This window comes from Euleptes europaea, chromosome 6 (assembly GCF_029931775.1).
Source record: "Euleptes europaea isolate rEulEur1 chromosome 6, rEulEur1.hap1, whole genome shotgun sequence".
In the NCBI taxonomy this organism is placed as follows: domain Eukaryota; kingdom Metazoa; phylum Chordata; class Lepidosauria; order Squamata; family Sphaerodactylidae; genus Euleptes; species Euleptes europaea.
The window spans coordinates 1,838,215-1,860,302 of record NC_079317.1 but is presented as its reverse complement, the minus strand read 5'-3'; the positions used below and the strand labels follow the sequence as shown (position 1 = coordinate 1,860,302).

Here is a 22,088-nt window from a genome sequence, read left to right as displayed (position 1 = left end):
CAGGGCTCAGATCTACTATCACCACAGTTCTCATTACCATGACCTCTTTTAGCTTTTGCCTGGGCTGTCTGTGCCGTAGATCCAGTACAAGGATCCAGAACACACGCACACTATGAATGGCCAAGGGACCAATATTTACATCTCAAAATGGGTCCTGAGGCGGTATGAGGTAAGCTGGTAGGTAAGCCAGGAACAAAGAATTGATTGCTTTTCCAGGGTTCTAACAAAAAGATAGGAGAGGCTAGATGAGTCAGTCGTCAGGACCCAACAGAATGCCTGGGCTATTTTCCTGAATACCGATTAATAGCTGGGATGGGTGCAGAGATGGGTGACACAGCAGGTTTAGCTAGCCCCATTGTCCAGCCAGGCACACCTTAGGGCCAGGGGGAAAGTTCAGCCTTCCGGCCAAGCTTGACACACAAGATGGATCCCAAAACTCTCTGAGGGGCATCCATTTTGTGGGGAGCAGCGTCTTGCTCTGATGCTAAGCTTTGGCCCCGTGCCCCCACGACACCCCTTGGCGGTAGGAGGGGTCAGACTGCTTGCTCTAGTGCAGCTCAAAAGGCCGTTTGCATTTGGTGGTGTCGTTTGAAGGTGTGTGGCTGCATTTGGCTTACATCCATTGCTCTTCTTCTCAAGACAGTGAGCAGTGCAAGACCTCAGCACACGAAAAACCTCCGCTCCCCAGAGGAGACTGGACAGGGCAGTGTCAGTACGGGTAAAAAAATGCCTCCACATCAAACAAAAGGTACAGAGTTTGTCTCGAATGTTCTGCTTCAGATTGTCTGAATCCTTCGAAGAAGTTGTTGAGTTCTGGGCCGGAGCCTCATGGAGCTATCTGGGCGGGGGCGGGGGGCTTTGGTTGGTTGGGGTGGGCTTTGTTCAGGGTCTGGCAGGTTGCCAATTTGGGAGTTGGGAAGGAGTTTCCCTTGGCTCAGACTGGCTGGCTTCCTCAGCAGAGGAGGACAGACCGATCGAGCCCAGCAGGAGCTTCTGAAAGAGAGACGATTCTCGGGGCAGGAGCTTCTGAGAGGGAGAGGACCCTTCGCCTGATAAAAGGAGGAGGGGAGTCTAGATCCTGCCCTTTGAGTCGTTCTTAAGAGGAGGCACGTTTTTCAGCTGTTGTGTGTTTATGATCTGGGCCAGGTGGTGGTACAGCTCTCCTTGTGTTCCCTCTGCGGTAGATGTTCTGTCACCTGAACTGGACCCAGAGGGGGGAGGAATTGGCTGTCAAAGGGTCTCCAGAAGGGAACTTTTGTCTCTGTATATGGAAGTTTTATTCCAGAGCAATGTTCCCAATGTAAAAGGGACAGAGGCCAACTGGTTCAATGAAAGATTTATTTACTAACAATCGAACACACAACTAGGGGCAAACCCGAACAATGAACCCCTTAAGACGACCGTGAATCAACCTCCCTCTCCCTCCCAGTGCATACACACTATGAGGACAGGGTAAGGGAAAGAGAAGAGACATGGAGAGGGAAGGGAGGACATTCAAATGGGCAATACAACCTGCTCCAGGGTGGGTGAGAAGCGGAGGAGCCCGTGCAGCAGGTGTCCGAGGCAGCAGAGTTTCCAGGAGAGAAGGGGGGCCTGCGAAGCGGTTGCAGGGGTATCCTGGTAGTGAGAGGACCTGACACACTTTCCACCGACTTGTGGTGGTCCTTTTATGGGGAAGGGTCCCATAGCTAGACATGAGACCCCACTTTCTCAGGGTTGGGATTGGTTCCAAATATGAAGTTCCAAGGTAACTGTCAAAATCTGGCCAGAAGATGAGGAGGGAAATACCTGACATCCCAAGGCGGGGCAATCGTTGGATGGTTTTAGCATATTGATAAAGGGCCGAGCGTGAATACTGGGTTTGACGGCTCATCCTGGGTGGATCGGATGTTACGCTGTCTATCAATGGCTGCATTGGATTAGCGATACTTAAGGGTTGCCCAGCTGTCCGTCCGTGGGAATGGTTCACATTGCCTTGACGACGTCTCCCTCGGAGCAAGGGATGGGGTTGCATTAGGCCTGCCTTGGAGCTGGGGGAATGTAAACGCTTTATGCATTCCAGTGACGCCATGAGAGAATTCGCCTTGGCCGCGGCAGACCAGGTGCGTTTTGAGACTCGTTTGAGGGCTCCCACACCGCGCTTAGGCTTCCAAGGGGGTGTCCTTCAAAACAACGAAGAGATCAGGGATCGGATTGAGGGTCTCAGCGGGAGGAGGGGACGGGGGCCTCAGAACTCCATTGAGAAATGGAAGGCTCCCCTTGTTTGCAGGCCTCGAGAGCGATTCCGGACCTGCCTGTCCTCTCTCTGTCCTTGGTTTTGACTCCTCGGTCGCAGGGAAACAAGTGGAGCTTTTGGCAGCCTGGTGGGCGCAGGGCCTTCACCGATGGGCATCCTTCCAAGTCCATTGAAGTCAGAGAGCTTAGAAGGGTGTAACTCTTCTGCGGATTGCGCTGTGTCTCTGTTTACAACATTTTGTAAACATTTCTGGAGAGCCAGCGTGGTGTAGTGGTTAAGAGCGGTGGTTTGGAGCTGTGGACTCTGATTTGGAGAACCGGGTTCGATTCCCCACTCCTCCACATGAGTGGTGGAGGCTAATCTGGTGAACCGGGTTGGTTTCCCCACTCCTCCACATGAAGCCAGCTGGGTGACCTTGGGCTAGTCACAGCTTTCTCGGCCTCACCTACCTCACAGGGTGGGTGTCTGTTGTGGGGAGGGGAAGGGAAGGTGATTGTAAGCCGGTTTGTTTCTTCCTTAAACGTTGGCAGAGAACGTTGACATATAAAAAAACCAACTCTTCTTCTAATCCTGCCCTTTCTCCAAAGGGCTCTGGGCAGTGGACGTGGTTTTCCTGTCCTCCATTTATCCTCACAAGAAGCCAGTGAGGTTGAGAGACAGTGATGGCCCAGCGACCACCCCCACCATGAGCTTCCGTGAGCCCATGGCCTCCCCAGTCTAGTCAGACACGGATACTCTCTTACAGTTTCTGCTCAGTTTTATGAAGAATACCTTGTGAGTCTGTCTCTCTTCTGAACAGAAACACAGCTGAAAGCAAAGGGTATATTCGCTTTAGCTCTGATTTACAAAACCTTGGACCAAAATTGCTTGCAGTTCCTGTCCCAATCTGAGATTATGCCACTCTATGATGGACAACCTCTCTTTTTTTCCAGGAGTGAATAGTAAAAAACCAAAGAGCGTCGGAAAAGTGGTGGAACCTGGAGGCAAGGAAAAGCCACCGCATTTTGTCTCGGACTCTGAAGAAAATACACAGGATCTTTCCCCCGAGGACATTTGCAGGAAACGGGCTGTCATTACCCTGACCCCACTGAACTGCAAGAAGGCGAGCGAGAAGAGCAGCTGGCCCCCGAGGAAGCGAGCTGAGCCGTTGGAAAGCAACGGGGGCAGAGAAAGCGTGGACAGAGAGCCCGCCCACAGAGAGCCAGCCCACCTCAAGTACATGCTGCGATCACAGAAACAGCCTCGCCAAAAGGAGCCAGGTGCAGAAAACTCCACAGAGGGCAGCGACTCGAGTCAAGATTTCCCAGTTATCAGGAGGAAAGCGCAGCCCTCGTTCAGGAGGGAGGTGCCCAACTTGAAGTCGGTGCCTGACAAAAAGCAGCCCAGCGATATAAAGAAGCTGCCTTCTGCGCCGGAGAGAAAAGAAGACCCTCCTGGCCCTTCCTTGCAAAGCAGGCCGACAGGGGCCATGTCATCTTGCCAGAATGGCAAGCCGGAAAGCCCGTCTCCTTCCAGTTTGGCCAACGGCTCTCCTGGACTCCAAAGGTGGAGCCGACAGCGTTTGCGTCAAGGAAGCCGGAAGTGCAAGAAATACATCTTTGAACCAGAGTCGGAAAGTGAATCCAGCCCCGGGGATTTTGAATTCAGAAGGGAAAAGGGGAAGGCTCCTGGCCAGAGAGTCGACCGAGCGGAGCCCAGCAGTGCCAAGTCCTCAGCTGCAGCAGCAGGAAGCACGTCGGAGAAGAGGCGGGAGCGGGATGGCGGGGGCTGGCTTTCTGACGGCAGCGAAGTCTGGACCGAGGCAGAACTGCAGAAGCTGCACAGGCAAGGAGGGAAGCCCGGCTTTTCCGCAGGGCAGGTCCAGAAGGCTCTTGCCTGACGGTGCAGCGGTGGCCGCGGCTCCTCCAGAACAAGGGCCCAACTCTTCCCAAGCCGCTGTGCGTCTCTGTTAGGCTTCCCCCCAGCCCATCCACTTCCAGATCTCGGCCCAGGTCCTCTATGTCTCCTCTGCAGGTCACGAACGGCTGCAGCGTTCTGACCTGGGCCGTGGATGCTGCCGGCGGGAGATGTCAGGAGAGTCCGACGGCAGCTGTGAGTCTCATGTGGCTTTTGTGTCTTGCAGGGCTGTGGCTTCTTTCCCAAAACACCTGGGCGGGTTCTGGCTGCGCGTGGCCGAGGCTGTGGGGTCCCGATCGGCTGAAGAGTGCCAGCAGAGGTACATGGCAGAGCAGGAAGGCAGAAAGCAGGCCCCGAAGAAGATCACCAAGACTGGGCAGAAGGAAGACAAAGGTACGGGGCTCTCACCTTCTGTCCTATCAAGGGACTCCTTGGGAGCAGGCAGATCGGGAGGAGGCCCTTCTCCTCCCTTCACCTCCAGGAACGGCATACTATTTGTTTATTTACTGTACTTCTGCTTTTCTTCCCAACGGAGACCCCAAGTGGCTTACGTTGTTCTCCTCTGTTTTATCCTCACAACCCTGTGAGGTAGGTAGGTAGACTTGCCCAAGATCACCTAGAAAGCTTCCTTGGCAGAGTGGGGATTCGAATCTGGGTTTCCCAGGTACTGCTTTGACCCTTTTTACCACTGTGCCACGCTGGCTCTCCTGTGAATTATGTATGGAGAATCTATGTCAACACAGAGAATGAATTCCGGTGTTCATATGAATTCTTCTGTATGTGATATTTGAGAAAATTGTGAGCTGAAAGTTTGAGGGAAAAGGAATGGTGGGAGGAGGCAGCCCAGGCAGTCTGAGCTTCTGTGGTGACCTGTTGTATGTGTGTGTGTGTGAGAGAGAGAGAGATTTTATGAGCATGTTCTCTGTATTTAAGGAGATTTGCAAAAAAAATATTTTTTGATGTTGGCAGTTAAGCCACTGTTGAGAGAGAGAAAACTTAATTTTTAAAAAAGTCAGGGATTTGAAGCCATGGGAGATGCCAGGCCTGAGAGCAGAGTGGTGTGGTGGTTAAGAGCGGTGGACTCTGATCTGGAGAACCGGGTTTGATTCCCCACTCCTCCAGATGAAGCCAGCTGGGTGACCTTGGGCCAGTCACAATTGTCTCTGAATTCTCTCAGCCCCACCTGCCTCACAAAGTGTCTGATGTGAGGAGGGGAAGGGAAGGCGATGGTAAGCCGCTTTGAGACTCCTTAAAGGTAGAGAAAAGCAGGATATAAAAACCAGCTCTACTTCTTCTCTCCCGGGACTTCTGGCCGTGAGTCTGTCGGGCAGCCTGAGTTCTCAGCTGACAGCGGTGTTGATGTGTCCTACTTGTTGGCAGAGGAGGAGAAGAAGCAGCCAGCGATCAGCGCCAAAGTGGGGACGCTTAAAAGGAAGCAGCAGATGCGGGACTTCCTGGAACAGATGCCCAAGGACAACCACGAGGACATCTTCAGCGCAACACCCTTCCAGAACAGAAACACAAAGGTAAATATTGGATGGGTCCCATTCTATTGCACACAGTGAAACGTTGCCTGGGGGGGTGTTCTTTTGATTCAGAGCTTCAGATGTGCTCAGAATCTTAGTATGGCATTGGAAACAAACCCCGTATCTCCAGGGTTGGGTTGTGATGACCACATGCTGGAGTGGGGGGGGGGGGCAGAGGGAGCTGTTAGGGCCGCCAAAATCTGCTGCTCCCCGGCCACTACTTTCCTCACTCTCCTCAGGAAGTCCTGGGCTCCCAAATAGGATATTGGCTACTCATCTCGGGTTGCAGTTCTCTGTGGGCTGGATGATTTCATGTGCTAGGATTGGCCTATCGATATGGGCACGCACTGCTGGAAAGTAATGGCCGGCTCAGCGACTGTGCGCGCCTTGTTCTTGCGGCCGCTCTCTTGCACTGGAGCCATCTTGGGACCTGGGTGGTCTTCCCAGACAGATGTCCTCAACCTCAGCTTTGTGAGGCCTTTCCCCCATCCGCCCCCCTTTTCTGCAACACCAAGACCTCTCTGTCTCCAGGCCTCTCCTTCTCCCACGTGCCCTTTCCTTTGTTTCCTGTGCCTCACACAGCTCCCTGCCCTGCTTCTGGGCTCTCTGCCCTGGGATCTCTCCCCTCACATCCTTCCAGTCCTCAGCCTGCTCATACGGGTTCACGGGAGAGTCTAGTCCTTGCCCAAGTCACGGCACACCCTTCTGCCTCAGAGGCCCAAATGTGAACCTGCTGCGGCTGATAGTGTCTTTCTCTGGCTAGTCCAGTCAGTTGAAGGATACGACAGCCGAGGAGAAGCCTTCCTGGGTTGGGTGGAGTGTCCCGGTTCATTTCTGGCAGGGAGGAAGAGAGAATTGTCCTGCTGCGAATAACCCGGATGTGATCTGTAGTTGCCGCAGTTCCACACGGTCCAAGAGGAGGATATCTTCCAGCTCAAAGACAGCCGCCCCATCACCCCCTCCTCTGCCATCTTTCCTCTGACGAAGACCCCGCAGTGTGAGCACGTCACCCCTGGCATGCTGGCACCTCTGGACAGGTGGGAGTTCTCCTGGACGGTTCTCTTTTTAGGGCCACTTTGCCACGGCAGGCCTGTGGTCCGTGTGTCATGCTAGCAATGATATCGCTCCTCTTTTCCTGCCGAGTTTGCAGGTTGACTGAGAGGTCACACACTTTTCAACTGTCAGTGAACTCTTTTGCCTAGAGCTGCTCTCACCTTGGCCAGTTACTTGAAACAGTTACGGGGAAAAAGGAAAAAACTGCTTTTTTAATATAGGTTATGAGTTGAGATAGGCCTTATCTTGCTATATCACATGCATCTCATGTGCATATTCTGACTGGTTTATTTGCACTTATCTCATATTTAGTTACAACCAATCAGATGTCAAGATATAACCACATGATTATGATAAACCTAATTTAGAGAAAGATGAGATTGATTTTTTCCCCTATAAATATGCACTCCTGTGATAAGCAGATCAGATTTCTCTGGCTGGAAGTCTCAGAAGAAGAATAGGTGAGATTTTTGGGTAACCTGTGCCTTTTGATAATCCCTAAAAGCAGTGAGACAAAAAGCTGAATCCTGGTTTACTTTTTAAAAACTATTATTTGTTATAATATGGACTTTATTTTGGCTTTTATTTTCACAGTAACTGCAGGGTTAACTTTTTCATGTTCTCAGCTGATGATCCTGCATTAAGCAGCGGGTTGGGCTAGATGGCCTCTATGGCCCCTTCCAACCGTGATTCTGCAGCAGGAAGAGGAGGAGGGGCAGCCCTGCCTTCCTTCTTTGGCCAGTCTTGGTTCATGTGTTTCCAAGGAAAAGGGCAAACCGATCTCTCCTTTGGCCGTCCCACCTGTCCATTCCTGTGTAGGAATCTTTCCCTACATGGATCAGGTAGGTGCCACCTTCCCCAAACCCAGGAAAGGGCAGTTTGCTGTTTTGTGTTCCCAGGAAAGACCATGACAAGCACGTCTACCACCTGCAAAAGAACCTCAAGGGCAAGGAACAGACATGGAACAACGTGAAAAGGAAGCCGGTAAATTGCCTCCCTTTGTGCATTAAGTTCCCCGACCAGCACCTTTCCCCCGGATCTTGTAGCTCTGCCAGTCAGTCCTGGCACAGGGTCGGACTCACAAGTGCCCCCATCTGGGGAATCCCTGGCCAGGGCCTCCCCTCTGTGTCCTGCTGGAATTCCTGGCAAGCGCGGCGACTGTTCTTGGCCCCGGGGGTTGGCTTCAGGGTCGCTGGTGGGTGCCCTGGGCATCTTGCCATTCTTCCTTCTGTGGGTGGATTGTGGATCCTCTGTGAAAAGTTCCTGAGTGGCAGATTAATTAACATTTCCCCCCCCCCTCCAGGCTGGGCCCAGTTTTGGTACACCAACCTCTCGAAGAATGAACATCTTTACCTATGATGAAGGTAAACTTGGATTTCTGTTTCATATGGGCCTCTAGAAAGATCAGTGGTTATTGTTTTTAGGCATGTGTTTTTAGGCATGTGTTTAGGCTGGGGGGGGGGGCAGGCACGAGTCTTATCCAGCCGGGGGGTGGGGTTGTTCAAAAGGCCTTGTCAGGACGGGATCATGTAATGGCTGAGGCCTGAAGATGGCTGGCCCTCCCCGAATGTCATTTTTGGCTGTCAGCAGGAAGGGGCCCTGGCCTTGGGTTGGGGGTGCTCTCCTTTTCTAGAGATGCCCAAGATTCCTGTTCTTTACTGCATGGATCATGGCCACAGTTGAAGAGCACTGTGGGCCACCAAATCCAGTTCCTTGATAAACAGGGACCAGTTGTCTAGCCAGGTATTCCATCAGATCACACAGAGAACTATTGTGAGAGTCCCCAACCTAGCTGGGCAAACTTCGCCAAATCAATTGCTCAGACTTGGATGCAGAAACAAAAGATTTATTGAAGGCTTCAGATAGAGAAGACAGGCTCATGGATTCAAAGTTGCGAGTGACTAGCTTATCGGGGTTACAGTATTTATCTACTACAGGGCACGAAGGTTCACACGCATGGGAGACATGGGAGGTTACAAGGCAAATCGGTGCAGCACAAAACATCAAACAGTCCTGGAGAGACAGTGAGGGCTATCAGCATTTCAAGGCCGGACTCGGCCCGAGGGAGTGAAGGCAGAAAGCACAGCAGGGGAGGAGAGGTGGCACCTGGGCAAGATGGACGAGGCGGGGGACTCAGGAAGACACATAGAGGTGCGAACTGCTTGTACGAGTTCAAAGGGGTAGAGATAGAAACAGATAAGAGCTAAAACCAGATGGCCCTCACATTCTGCCCCCCTTAAGGCCCCCCTCCCGCGAGTTCGGGAGGTCGAGGCTTCTCGGGATAAGCGCAATGGAATTCGTGTACGAGCCGGGGGGCTGCCATATGGGGGGCTGCTACCCACTCATCGTGCGCAGCGCCCAGATGTTTCCACCGTACAAAGTAAAGCAGCTTTCCCTTCTTCCACTTGGAGTCCAAGACCTTGGATACTTCCATGTGGGTATCCCCTCCCACAACAGTGGGCACTTCTGGCTTGGAAGGGGGGTGGAACTGGGGAGCGGAGACGAACGGTTTGAGCAGACTAATGTGAAAAACGGGGTGTACTCCCCGAAGAGTTTTGGGTAGATCCAGCTCCGCAGTCACCTCGTTTATCACCCGGGTAATGGGGAAGGGGCCCACATAACGGTCATTGAGTTTTTTACAGGGTCGGAGGGAACGCAGATTTTTCGTGGAAAGATAAACCTGTTCTCCCACCCGGAGTTCCCATCCCTGCGACCGGTGTTTGTCAGCCTGTTCTTTGTATTTCCGCTTGGCCCGTTCAAGGTTCTTTTGTAGCCAGGGCCAAGTGGAACTGACCGCCTGTACCCATTCCTGCATCTCGGGCACTGCCTCGAGTTCGGGGGTGACGGGGGCGGCACCGAAAGGGCCGAAATCGGTCCCGTATACCACTCGGAAAGGACTAAACCCCGTGGAGGAGTGGGGGGCATTGTTGTATGCGTATTCGGCGAAAGGTAACAGGTCTACCCAGTCATCCTGATGGTAATTGACATAGCATCGGAGGTAGCACTCGACCACGGCATTCACCCGTTCGGTTTGACCATCCGTTTGAGGGTGGTAGGCAGACGAGAGACCCTGTTCCCCCACCCCCATAAGTTTCAGGAAGGCCCGCCAGAATTTGGCAACGAACTGAGCCCCTCTGTCGGAGAGGACCTTCCTAGGGATCGAGTGAAGCCTGAGGACATGGGTGACAAACATTTTGGCCAACCCCTGCGCCGACGGGAGTCCAGTGCAGGGGACAAAGTGGACCTGCTTGGAGAAGAGGTCTGTAACCACCCACAGTACAGTTTTGCCCCTGCTGGGGGGTAGATCGGTGACGAAATCCATGGCGATCACCTCCCATGGCCGGGTGGGGATCTCCAGAGGTTTCAGAAGCCCTGGGGTTTTACCCCCCCTGTTTTTGGCAGTGGCGCATATGGGACAACTGCGAACGTACAATTCTACATCCCCTCTCATGCCCGGCCACCAGAACTGCCGTCGTATCAAATGCAACGTCTTGACAAACCCAAAGTGACCGGCCAGCTTGGCTCCGTGGACCAGTCCCAAAACCTCCTTGCGAAGGGAGGCTGGGACATAGAGTTTCCCTCCCTGCACCCACCAGGACTCTTGCTGTTCCATACCGGATGGGAGCGTCTGCTGCTCCGCTTCCTGTAGGGACGCTTCCCGGAGGCGTTGCTGAAAAGCCTCCGGGATTCCCTTGAGCGAGGGACCACTGGGGTGGCGGGTTTGAGACCGGGTAGAGACCGCCAAACCAGGGATCTCTCCCCTTTGCTCAGGAGTGAATAGAGAGTCCACAGGACGGTCAAAATCGTTGCGGTACTGGGGCAGTCGGGATAGAGTGTCCGCTAGGGCGTTTTCCTTGCCGGGCACGTGTTTGAGGGTGAACCGAAATTTGGCAAAGAATTGAGCCCAACGTATTTGCTTGGCGTTGAGCTTTCTAGCCCCTTTGAGGGCCTCCAGATTCTTGTGATCGGTACACACCTCGAACGGGAATTCTGCCCCCTCTAGAAAATGCCTCCACACGGTGAGGGCGTGCTTAACTGCCGCGGCTTCTTTCTCCCAGATGGCCCAGTTGATTTCGGACTGGGTAAACTTTTTGGAGAAATAGGCGCATGGCCTTAAAGCGCCACTTTCGTCCCGCTGCAGGAGGGCCCCTCCCATAGCCACATCGGAGGCGTCTACCTGGACCACAAACGGTTTGGTGCAGTCCGGGTGGGCCAGGACCGGTTCGGACGAGAAGAGTAGCTTCAAGTCCTCAAAAGCCTGTTGGCATGGAGGGGACCACTGCAACCGGGCCGAAGGCAAAGCGGCATTGGCACCCTTTCCCTTAGTGCGCAGAAGGGAAGTGAGAGGAAGGGCCACTTGCGCAAAGTTGGGAATGAAATTGCGGTAGAAGTTGGCGAACCCCAGGAACTGCTGCAGTTGTTTGCGCGTGGTCGGGGGTTCCCAATCCCGCACTGCCTGAACCTTTCCGGGATCCATTTCCAACCCCTGGTGGGAGATTACATAGCCTAAAAAGGTAATGGAAGGCTGGTGGAATTCACACTTAGATACTTTGGCATATAACTTGTGGTCCCGTAACCGCTGAAGGACCTCCCGCACCAGCCGGACATGCTCTTCCATGGTTTCAGAATAAATGAGTATGTCGTCCAAAAATACCACCACCCCCCGAAACAGTAAATCATGTAACACTTCATTGATTAACTGCATGAACACACTCGGCGCCCCAGAAAGTCCGAACGGCATTACTAAATACTCAAACATGCCAAAACAGCTCGAAAAAGCCGTTTTTGGTTCGTCCCCCTCTTTTATGCGGATGCGGTGATAGGCTTCCACTAAATCCAGTTTGGTGAAAATCCGGCCCTCCTTCAATTGTGCTAGCAGGTCTGGAATGAGAGGGAGGGGGTAAGCGTTAGACTGCGTGACAGCGTTGAGTCTCCGAAAGTCAATACACAGTCGTAAGTCACCCGTTTTCTTTTTGACAAAAAAGGCGGGGGCGGAGTACGGAGCTTTGGAGGGGCGGATGAAGCCCCTCGCCAAGTTGGTGTCCAAATAGTCCCGCAACACTGCTTTTTCACTGGGGCTCATGGGGTACACCTTTCCCTTGGATAACTTGCCGTCCCCAACAATTTCAATCGCACAGTCGGTCTCCCGGTGCGGTGGCAGTTCGTCACACTCCCGCACATCAAAAACATCCGAATATTGGGAGTATTCCGAGGGCAGGTTGGGGGTATTAGAAACGGGTTCTGGGGAACCCACTAGGGCGGCCGCCGGGGTGCCGGTCATGCAGTCCCTGTCATGCATGGCGCAGGGATCCTCTGGGAAGGTAAGGGTCCGCTTGACCCAATCAATGGAAGGGTTGTGCCCCCGCAGCCAGTTCATCCCCAGAACTACAGGGGCAACTATGGGGGCAATGGTAAAGTACAGCTGTTCCCAATGCTCCCCTACAGTCATGACTACCACGGTAGTTCGGTGAGTGACAGGCCCCTTTTTAAAGTCACTCCCGTCCATCTGGGAGAAGCGGAGGGGACCCGGGAGGCGCTTGCGGCGGACTTGCAATCTCCGGGCCGCCTCCTCACTAATTAAAGTACGGGCGCACCCCGAGTCCACGAGCGCGGGGAACTCTAAAACTGGACCCCCCTTGGGTAGGGATAGGTGAACCCGGATATAAACATTATCTTCCTGGGCGCTTACCATCGGTGGAGCTCCTTGCACAACGGACGGTGCGGTCTGCTGAGGAGCCCCCCTTACAGCAGACCGACGGCGTTTTTTGCCGGCACATCCCACTCTTCCTCCTCGCTGGACGAGGGGGACGAGGTATTTGTAATCCGTGACTCGGCAGAGTCAGAGACTGCGCTGGTAATCCGGGGTCCCGATGGACCGGGGTGCTGGGAGGAGGCGCGGGGGGAGCCGCCGGTGTCCCACCCGGAGGGTTACCCGGCGGGGGCTGTACCTTCAGCGCGTCCATGGCTGCGGCCATCTCCTCCATCACAAGTTGCATGGCATCTATGCGCTCCACCATCGCTTGGTGTTCCTCCTGCCACTGTCTCCGCTCCTCATCCATCAGAGCGTCCCGACGAGCGGGGTCGTCCTCGAACCCCGTACCAGTTAAGGCCAAGCGGCGGTGCTTTGCCTCAGTCCGGGAAAGCGACCAACCTTTCGGCGAATCCAGCCAAGTGTTAAAGGTGGTCTTGGGACGTGTGCCCGGACCCGGTCCCGGGTGGGGCACGCCTGGCACCTTCTGGTCCGGTTTGTCCTTCGGGGCCGGCTTGTCCGGTGCACCGCTTCCGTCCGGCGAGGCCGGAGGGGTAGTCTTTTCCTCATCGGCTGACATGGCTGTCCCTCGTAGGGTACAGGTGCAGAACGAAGAGGCAAGGACTCGCAACTTAATGTGAGAGTCCCCAACCTAGCTGGGCAAACTTCGCCAAATCAATTGCTCAGACTTGGATGCAGAAACAAAAGATTTATTGAAGGCTTCAGATAGAGAAGACAGGCTCATGGATTCAAAGTTGCGAGTGACTAGCTTATCGGGGTTACAGTATTTATCTACTACAGGGCACGAAGGTTCACACGCATGGGAGACATGGGAGGTTACAAGGCAAATCGGTGCAGCACAAAACATCAAACAGTCCTGGAGAGACATTGAGGGCTATCAGCATTTCAAGGCCGGACTCGGCCCGAGGGAGTGAAGGCAGAAAGCACAGCAGGGGAGGAGAGGTGGCACCTGGGCAAGATGGACGAGGCGGGGGACTCAGGAATACACATAGAGGTGCGAACTGCTTGTATGAGTTCAAAGGGGTAGAGATAGAAACAGATAAGAGCTAAAACCAGATGGCCCTCACAACTATCAGCCTTATAGATCACACAAAAGGTAAGTCTGTTTCTTACTGAAATCATCTTAAAAGGTTGTAAAACAGGCTAACCAACGTAGGTCAGAAAGCGTTGGTCTTAAATGTCCCTTGAGGTTGTTGTCTGACATCTGTGGTGGCTGGATTTGAGTTCAGTGAGACCAACAGGACTTTCAGGGTATCAGCTTGGGAGAGTCCGAGCTCCCTTCGCCAGGTGCCAAGCCCGGGGTGGCTCAGGTGAACCACCTGCAGACATCCTTTTTGCTGGTCCTCTCCTTTCCCAGTGACCCAGACTGTCCTAGAACCCCGCCCACCAGCAGGCTTTGACCAATCATGCCAGTGTTCTTCCACCCCCTTTTCTCCTTATAGTCAGCTTCAGCAAACCATGTTTATTTTTATCCTCTGATGTGGACGATCACGCCTAAGAGCTACTTTGTGTTTACCTCCACACCTTCCTACCGTTCTGTACCCGATCTCACCCTCTGCATTCCTCGGCCCTATTCAGTCTCCACTGATAAGGCTCTTGGTCATGAGCTACAGCAGGGAAGCCGAACCCCTGCTGGAAGGGTTGACCAGCGACTCTCCGAGGGGGCCTGAGCTGGTCTGTAGGCCATAGAGCAACGCTTGCCAGTACCCTGCAGGTATCCTTCCCCCCCACAAAGAATCTAGCTGCTAAAGAGGAAAGGCTGGGGGTTATTCCTCTACCTCCCCACCCCACCCCCCTTGAGCATCTCTCAAGGGAATTGACCCTGGTGGCCCCTTCCAACTCTGATTCTATGAATTTACTGGCTTAAAATACAGGTGTACACATGAAGCTGCCTTATACTGAATCAAACCCTCGGTCCAGCAAAGTCAGTATTGTCTGCTCAGACCGGCAGCGGCTCTCCAGGGTCTCATGCAGGGGTCTTTCATATCACCTGCTTGCCTGGTCCCTTTAACTGGTGATGCCGGGGATTGAACCTGGGACCTTCTGCTTGCCAAGCAGAGGCTCCACCACTCAGCCACGGCCCCCTTCCCAGGTTTGTGACAAAGATTTTCAGTAGTTGAAATCCAGGGTTGTAGTCGCCCCACTCCAGCGACTCCCCTTATGCAAACGCTGCCCACAAAAGGACTGCAGAAATTTCTCACTCGTTGGGGTCAGGAGTCTGTAGGATGAAGTGCCACTGCTTTTGTTTTCCCCAGACTCAAGGCTCTCCCTATAAGCTGACTAACAGCGGCCCACCTAAAGAAGGAAGGACAGGAGGGAGGGAGGGAGGGAGACTTCTCAGCCATGGCCGAATCCTCCCAGTAAGCGAGCCGCCCTCCTTCTCTTCCAGGTTCCCCTGCCCAGCTGAACTCAAGGCCTCTTTTCCCGGCAGCGAGAGGCTTCCTGCCTGATGAAGAAGAGGACGAGGACTTGTATTTTTCCACGTAGCTGGCCTCCTGTGTCTTTACTTGCCTGAGACCGTTGATCCGGAAGTTCCCAGTAACATTCAGACAATTTAGGTTTTTTTCCCACCTGTCTTTAATGAATTATGCAGTCTGGACCTGGCTCTATTTCTTCAACTCCGTCTTGAATTGCCTTCGGCTGCAGCCCAGCTCAAACTTTGGGTATGATAGTTGTGTGTGTGTGTGTTTTGTTGCGCGCCCCCCCCCAACCCGTTTATTGTCTCCTTCCATGCTGCACCCTCCCCTCTGGGAGGGGATGGAGAAGCAGCAGCCAGGACCGGCGATTTGTTTTTAAGCAAAATAATGTTTTAAAAAGCGACTGTAAAATAAACCTCCTCAAGCAGTTTGTAATACTAAGGTTTTTTTAAAAAAAAATTCGATGGTGGTTGTGTATTTTTATATTAAACGTGGATTGGCAGGTGCAGTTGCGGATGCTGGTGTTTGGGAGGTGAATGCAAGCCTGCGTGTTCCAGGCTATCTCAGAGAGAACATAAGAACAGCTATGCTGGATGAGACCCAGGTCCAGCAGTCTGTTCACACAGTGAACGCACATGAACTCATGAAGCTGCCTTCTACTGAATCAGTCCATCAAAGTCAGTATTGTCTACTCAGACCGGCAGCGGCTCTCCAGGGTCTCAGGCAGAGAGAGGACTTTCACATCACCTGCTTGCCTAGTCCCTTTAACTGGAGATGCCACTGGGGATTGAACCTGGGACCTTCTGAATGCCAAGCAGATGCTCTACCACTGAGCTATGGCCAACCAGGTGCCTCCAGGAAGCCCACAAACAAGACAACCGCAGCAGCATTGTCCTGCCTGTGTTCCAAAGCACCCCATACAACGGGCACACGCCTCTGATACTGTGTGGAGTGGCAGAGTGAGGCTGGAATCTGGGGGACTTGGGCTCACATCCCCACTCTGCCACAGAAGCTTGTTGGGTGACCTTGGGCCAGTCACGCTCTCAGCGTAGCCTACCTCACAGGGTTGTCGTGAGGCTAGAACGGGAGGAGAGGAGAATAGTGTAAGGCACTTTGGGGAGAAAAGTGGGGTATAAATGAAGAAATTAACTGGAGATGCCGGGGATTGAACCTGGGACTTTCTGCACGCCAAGCAGATGCTCTACCACTGAGCCGCAGTACAGCTAGTGAGAGCATTAACTCCCCCCGGATTCTCTACTAACAGAGGCTGTTCTTGCTGCTTCATAGCCAGTTTTACGGGAGAAGGGCTGGGAAGAGGAACTTGGTCTCTGCCTCTGCAAGCAGAAACACTGGCTAGATGGCCGTGACCCAGCAGCCTCATCAGTCCAGCCCTCCTTGCAGGAAAAGTGGCAGACCACTGAGGTTGGGAGGGCTGGGGAGAACGGAGCCAGGAGCAACAGGGGAGGGCGGGCCGGATTTTAGCTGCTGTTTCACACAGGATGGGCCGGTCTCGTTTGCAGGCTCTGAGGTGCAACATAACCGGTCCAGCATCGCTTCAGCAGGAGGCTGGCAGGGCGAACAGTCTTCAAAATGACAACTAGATGCTGAAGACACTGAGAAGCGTCCCACGAGGTGGCAGCAAATCTCTTCCTGTGCACCCTTCCCCAGCCTCCTGAAAGCAGCACTGAAGGGGGGAGGCAGAGTCCAGCCAGACTCTCCAGCCTTTCCTCATGGGGAAGGGGCTCCAACCCTTAATCACCTTGCCTGCCCCCTTCTCAGCTTTTTCAAAAGCGCCAAGGGGAAGGACTTTTCCCCCGGTGCTGGTGAAGCAGCCACCTGCTAATCCCACAGAGGAAAACAGGAACCAGCACTAGATCCTGATGTTTGTTTCAAGGACTTTATTTACATATCTTACAAAATAGGCGTGCAATCGCAGTAAAGTGCATTTGTTCGGCTCGGCTGCTACAGCTGGTCACGTGACTCTCTCAGGCAGCATCTGCTTGTCAAAAGCGTAGTGTAGGTAGTGGTAGATCTCCTCCGCCTTCTGCTGGGTCACCTGGGTACGGGCCACCAGCTCGCTCGGAGAACTAGGAAAGGGAAGAAGGGAAGCAGCAATGAGCTGGAACACAGAACCAGGGTCCAAACCGCTCCAGGAGTCTGCAGTGGGACACAGGATGGCAAATTCCTACCTCCTCTCTCCCAGAATCCTAGGCTACAGCCAGTGGGAAAACACGCCTCTCGCCGTGAGGACAACCGAGGACAAACGACGTGAGATGGTGGAGATCAGGGAATGGATCTCATCTTTACATTTTCTTTAACAGAAGTCCTAGAACGCTTGGACGATCCCCCAGGCACTGCTCTCCTAATGTAAATTCTGCCCCTCCTCGACAGAATCATAGAGTTGGAAGGGACCACTGGGGTCATCTAGTCCAACCCCCTGCACAATGCAGGAGATTCACAACTACCTCCCCACCACCACACGCCCAGTGACCCTTACTCCATGCCCAGAAGATGGCCAAGATGCCCTCCCTCTGCTTAAAAACCTCCAGGGAAGGAGTGCTTACCACCTCTCGAGGAAGCCTGTTCCACTGAGGAACTGCTTCAGCTGTTAGAAAGTTCTTCCTAATGTCGAGACGGAAACTTTTGATTTAATTTCAACCCGTTGGTTCTGGACCCACCTTCTGAGGCAACAGAAAACAATTCGGCACCCTCCTCTCTATGAAAGTCCTTCCAATACTTGAAGATGGGCCCAACTGTACTTGAAGAGCTGCCCCAATAGGGAAAACATGCCAGGTATTTGAGATCTCCTTGGCAAGAAGTCTTCCGCACCAGAAGCAACAAGAAATGGGGAGAAGGATCATTCCAAGGGCCTGCGGGAACACCCCTCCCCAAGTGCCCCTGGCCACTCCCTGACGCATTCCCTGAGAGTAAGAAAGCTACAGCTGAGGCGGGGAGAGAATTGGCTCCCCTTCCTCAAAGAAATCCCAGTCTGGAATGACATTGACTGAAAGGAAGCCTGGAACACCCAGAATTAATCTGAGGGACTCTCAGTCATTAAACGTGGGGAGGGCTTTTTTTTTTTTAAAGGGGTGAAACCGTCATTGAGAAGTCTACACACTTGGATGCAGAGAAAATTATATTTCTGTTACCAGATATTGATGCATCTGCATCATACAGAGTCTCTTTGTTTGCTCTTGCAGCAAAGAAAATAAGGTCTAACGTGGTATCGGAAGAAGCAGCTACTTTTCTTTTAAATTGAAGTGTTTTCGTATATCTCATCTATTTAATATTTTACTTGCTAATCTATTGTATTTGTATTTTAGAAGAAGAGCTGGTTTTTATATGCCGACTTTCTCTACCACTTAAGGAAGAATCAAACTGGCTTACAATCACCTTCCCTTCCCATCCCCACAACACGCACCCTGTGAGGTGGGTGGGGCTGAGAGAGCTCTAGCAGAGCTGTGACCAGCCCAAGACCACCTAGCTGGCTTCGAGTGGAGGAGTGGGGAAACCAATCCTGTTCACCAGATCAGCCTCCGCCGCTCATGTGGAGCAGTGGGGAATCAAACCCGGTTCTCCAGGTCAGACTCCACCGCTCTTAATCACAACACAACGCTGGCTCCCCTACACCATTTTGTTTTAGCAAAATGTGATGGCCAACGGCTATATACAATAAAAAAAAATCTTTCACTGAGAAGCCCAGCGAGAGACTACCATGCGGGGGAGGAGGGATCAGCAGCCTCCCCACCGTTGCCAAAGCTGCTGGGGTTTCCATGTCGTCCCCCTCCTGCCCAAAGCCACCCTCTTGTGGCCGTACCTGTTTGTCACCTCTTCCACAGAGCGGAACCGGTGGCACAAGGCTAATGCTGTCACATAGCTGACACCAGGCACGCTCAGGTAGAAGCGGAGGGCGTCTTGCCCGGGCCCCTGCACCTCTGTGGGCACGAGGATGGCAGCGCCCTTCCGCTGCTCCACCAGTGCCAGCTCTTTCAGCAGCTCGGCTGTCTCTTCCTGGCAGGAACTGAAGAGCACCCGGATCCCTGCGCGGAGGAAGGACGACAGCAGGCCGTCGTAGTGCTTGGTCCGCTGGAAGCCTCTCTGGGCCTCTCCTGAAAGGCACAGAAATTAGACGTCTCTAAGAAGTGGTCAGAGGTCTCTGAAAACCCAGTTTTCTTGAATTTGGCTGGGATGCCCAAGGCATAAAAACAGACAGAAACCCTGGAGGGTTACCCAAGCTGCTGGCTTCTCCATGATTTCATAGAATCATAGAGTTGGAAGGGACCATCGGGGTCATCTAGTCCAACCCCCTGCACAATGCAGGAAATTCACAACTACCTCCCCTTTCCACACCCCCAGCGACCCCTACTCCATGCCCAGATGGCCAAGATACTCTCCCTCTCATGATCTGCCTAAGGTCACAGAATCAGCATTGCTGACAGATGGCCATCTACTTAAAAACCTCCAGGGAAGGAGCACTTACCACCTCCCGAGGAAGCCTGTTCCACTGAGGAACCGCTCTAACTGCTAGAAAATTCTTCCTAATGTCTACACAGAAACTCTTTTGACTTAATTTCAGCTTGTTGGTTCAGATGGTTTTAAAAAGGGAGGGGTATGTGAGGCAAGGAACAGCAAGACAAAAGACAGAAGCATGAAACAGAAGCAATCTGAGTCTTGGCGAAGAGGAAACTCGATGGAATGGAGATGCCAAGTGGGTCGTATAAAAAGAGAAAAGGAGTACAAAAATTTAATGAGATTGATATATTGTGATTTTACTGTTTGTAAGCAGCCCTGTGTGTCTTGTAGCAGGGTAATATTCTTTCATTTGCAAATGAAAAAAAAGAAGCAAATTCTCCCTTTTGTGGGGTGATGTTGGATGGCTCAATGAAAGCCGGCACGCCTGCCCAGCTGCCTCTGGGTAAAGGGCTTCTCTTCCCTATCCACTGCTGCCTGTAGCCCCCACTTCCAGCTAAGGTGAAGAGTCAGCAAAGCAGAGACTTGGATGGCCAAGGGAAGAGCTGCCCGGCCAGACACCCACCTGCTTTGGCTCTCTCCTTCTCGACGATCACACAGATCCGGTCAAAGCTGCCCTTCAGCTGCTGCACCCGCTGGGCCACCTTGCTCCGTTGCACACCGTTCACCAGCTCGGCTTGGCACCTCCTCTCCACCGCCAGCCGGTTGCTGACGATGTAATCGCAGCTGCCCAGAGAGCACACCTCAACCTTGAAGCCGTGAACAGCCTTCAGGGTGGAAATGACGTTGGGCCCAGAAGAGATCTCTCGACTGTCCGCCAGAATGCAGAGGGGCGCTGGATTCCCCCGGGAGCCCGGGGGCAGCTGGACCACAGCCGAAGAGCAGAGGGCAGAGCGGGGCTCTGGAGACTCTTTCGGCTGAAAACATCACAGCAGACAATCACTACTAGGGTTGCCAACCTTCAGGCGGGGCCTACAGAGCTGGAATTACAGCTGATGTCCAGACTGCAGAGGTAATTTCTCCTGGAGAAAATGGCTGCTTTGGAGGTTGGAATCTATGGCACTGTACCCCGCTGAGATCCTTCCCCAAACCCCAGTTTCCACCCCTAAATCTCCAGGAGCTGACAAGCCTAATCACTAACCATGCATAGATCAGTCAATACCTACAGCAGGGGTCTCCAACATGGTGCACGTGCTCACCACGGCACTCACCAAGTGCTTTTAGAAAGTGGGCGGGGCTAGGTGGGGCATTTGCCCAGCAGGGCTTCTGATTGGCTATACAGATTAAAAGGCATCCTGTTAAACAGTGTTTATGGATGTTGGATATTTAGGATCCCACACAAGGGATGAACCAACCGTTTCAATCCAGTGTAACGGTGATCCTTATATCTCCACAGGAGAGCAGAAGCCTCCTCACAAGCTCTGTGCCCTCCCTGCAGAGGTGAGGCAGGTGGCAATTTTTAGTGGTACCTTCCATGTGGAGAGCCATTCCCCTTGAGGCTTGCCTGTCCCACTCTCTTTTAGGCAAAAGGCCATACCCAGGCCTTTAAATTAGGGGGCTGAATCTTCAGGAGCATTTTTATAGCCACCTCCTAGCCTGAGGTTATTTCATAATCATCATTTTAGGCTGCTGAATGTTTTGTGCGACTTGTATGCCCTGACTGGGTCTTTAATTTTTTTTTTTTTTTTTTTTTAAGATGTACGCTTTTTGTCAGGCTTTCCTTTGTGAGCCGCTGCTAGCGGGCATCTGCAGGAGCAGCATATGTTTTTTTCTACGCAATTCCTAACTCAATCTTGTGAGATTGTGGAACTCTTTCTCCGAAGAGTCCCAGGAACAGCATGAGTCCCCTGCTGTTCGGGATGCTTCCAGGACAGGGGTCCTGACTCCAGGAAAGGGGTCCAAACCCTTTCCTGCTCTAAGCCCGCCACAGACCATCGAGAGAAGGAAGGCCGTACCTTTAATGAACTCTGGAGGTCCCCACCGAGCAGTTCAGTCTTGCTTGGCCCTTTGCCCTGAGGCTGGAAGTCCAGCTCTTCTGCCAAGGAAGCTTTCAGGTCTAGCAGGAGCCGGGTTCGGTTCTCCTGGGGTAGAGGGACCAGATCCTTTGGGGTGGAAGTTCCGCGGTGGAGGGAGCTGTCCAAAACCCGTGACGGGGCCAAGTAACGGCCAGCCCCAGCTTTAGAGCTGGGCAGCGGTTCCACCGGTGGCTCCGAGCGGATGTCTCCTTCGTCTTCACTGGAGTCATCCAAAATGAGGATCCGGGAGGGCTTCTTCTGCAGCCCCGGCAGACCCCGTGGCTTCTCTGCTGCACGGGCCTCTTTCTGCTTCCTCCTGCGCCGAGTGCAGTACTGCTTTCTCCCATCTGCAAAACTCTCCTCCCCTAAGAGGTCAAAGTTGAGACAGATCTCCTCCCCTTCACTGGAGCTGCCTCGGGGCTGCCGCTCCTCCTCCTCCTCGCCCTCCTGGACACAGAAGCTGTCCACCACGTAGCTCTCATCCAGCTCCGGAACCTGGAGAGAGAGTTGGACCCGGGCCGTTATTTGCATTCCTCTCAAAAGGGGAAGTGTGAGAATGAGGATCTGCAGGCAACTCTGCTCACTAGAGATTCACTTTAATCTCTGTAATGGTGCCGTCCTTGAGAAAGATAGAAGAAGAAGGGGGAAGAAGAGGAGGAAAGAGGAGGAAGCAGCAGCAACAGATTTTATTTATAGCCGTCCTGA

General features: G+C 53.1%; 2 protein-coding genes across 2 annotated transcripts in view; one reads left to right on the top strand and one right to left on the bottom strand.

Moving 5' to 3' along the window:
* MIS18BP1 (MIS18 binding protein 1) overlaps positions 1-14,968 on the top strand; it is a 32,609-nt gene extending 17,641 nt beyond the window's left edge. Inside the window, exons 9-17 of the mRNA XM_056851081.1 lie at positions 80-169; positions 640-718; positions 3,169-4,060; positions 4,359-4,545; positions 5,524-5,658; positions 6,550-6,695; positions 7,611-7,695; positions 8,015-8,075; positions 14,871-14,968. Of these exons, the coding sequence (XP_056707059.1) occupies positions 80-169; positions 640-718; positions 3,169-4,060; positions 4,359-4,545; positions 5,524-5,658; positions 6,550-6,695; positions 7,611-7,695; positions 8,015-8,075; positions 14,871-14,968 (1,773 nt within the window). The remainder of the gene's footprint in view (positions 1-79; positions 170-639; positions 719-3,168; positions 4,061-4,358; positions 4,546-5,523; positions 5,659-6,549; positions 6,696-7,610; positions 7,696-8,014; positions 8,076-14,870) is intronic.
* A 1,902-nt stretch (positions 14,969-16,870) lies between these two features.
* The window catches only part of FANCM (FA complementation group M), a 70,841-nt gene continuing 65,623 nt past the window's right edge, over positions 16,871-22,088 (bottom strand). The window contains exons 21-24 of the mRNA XM_056851080.1: positions 21,324-21,878; positions 19,934-20,231; positions 18,716-19,007; positions 16,871-16,985 (exon numbers count right to left, since the gene is read on the bottom strand). Coding sequence (XP_056707058.1) covers positions 16,871-16,985; positions 18,716-19,007; positions 19,934-20,231; positions 21,324-21,878 — 1,260 coding nt within the window. The remainder of the gene's footprint in view (positions 16,986-18,715; positions 19,008-19,933; positions 20,232-21,323; positions 21,879-22,088) is intronic.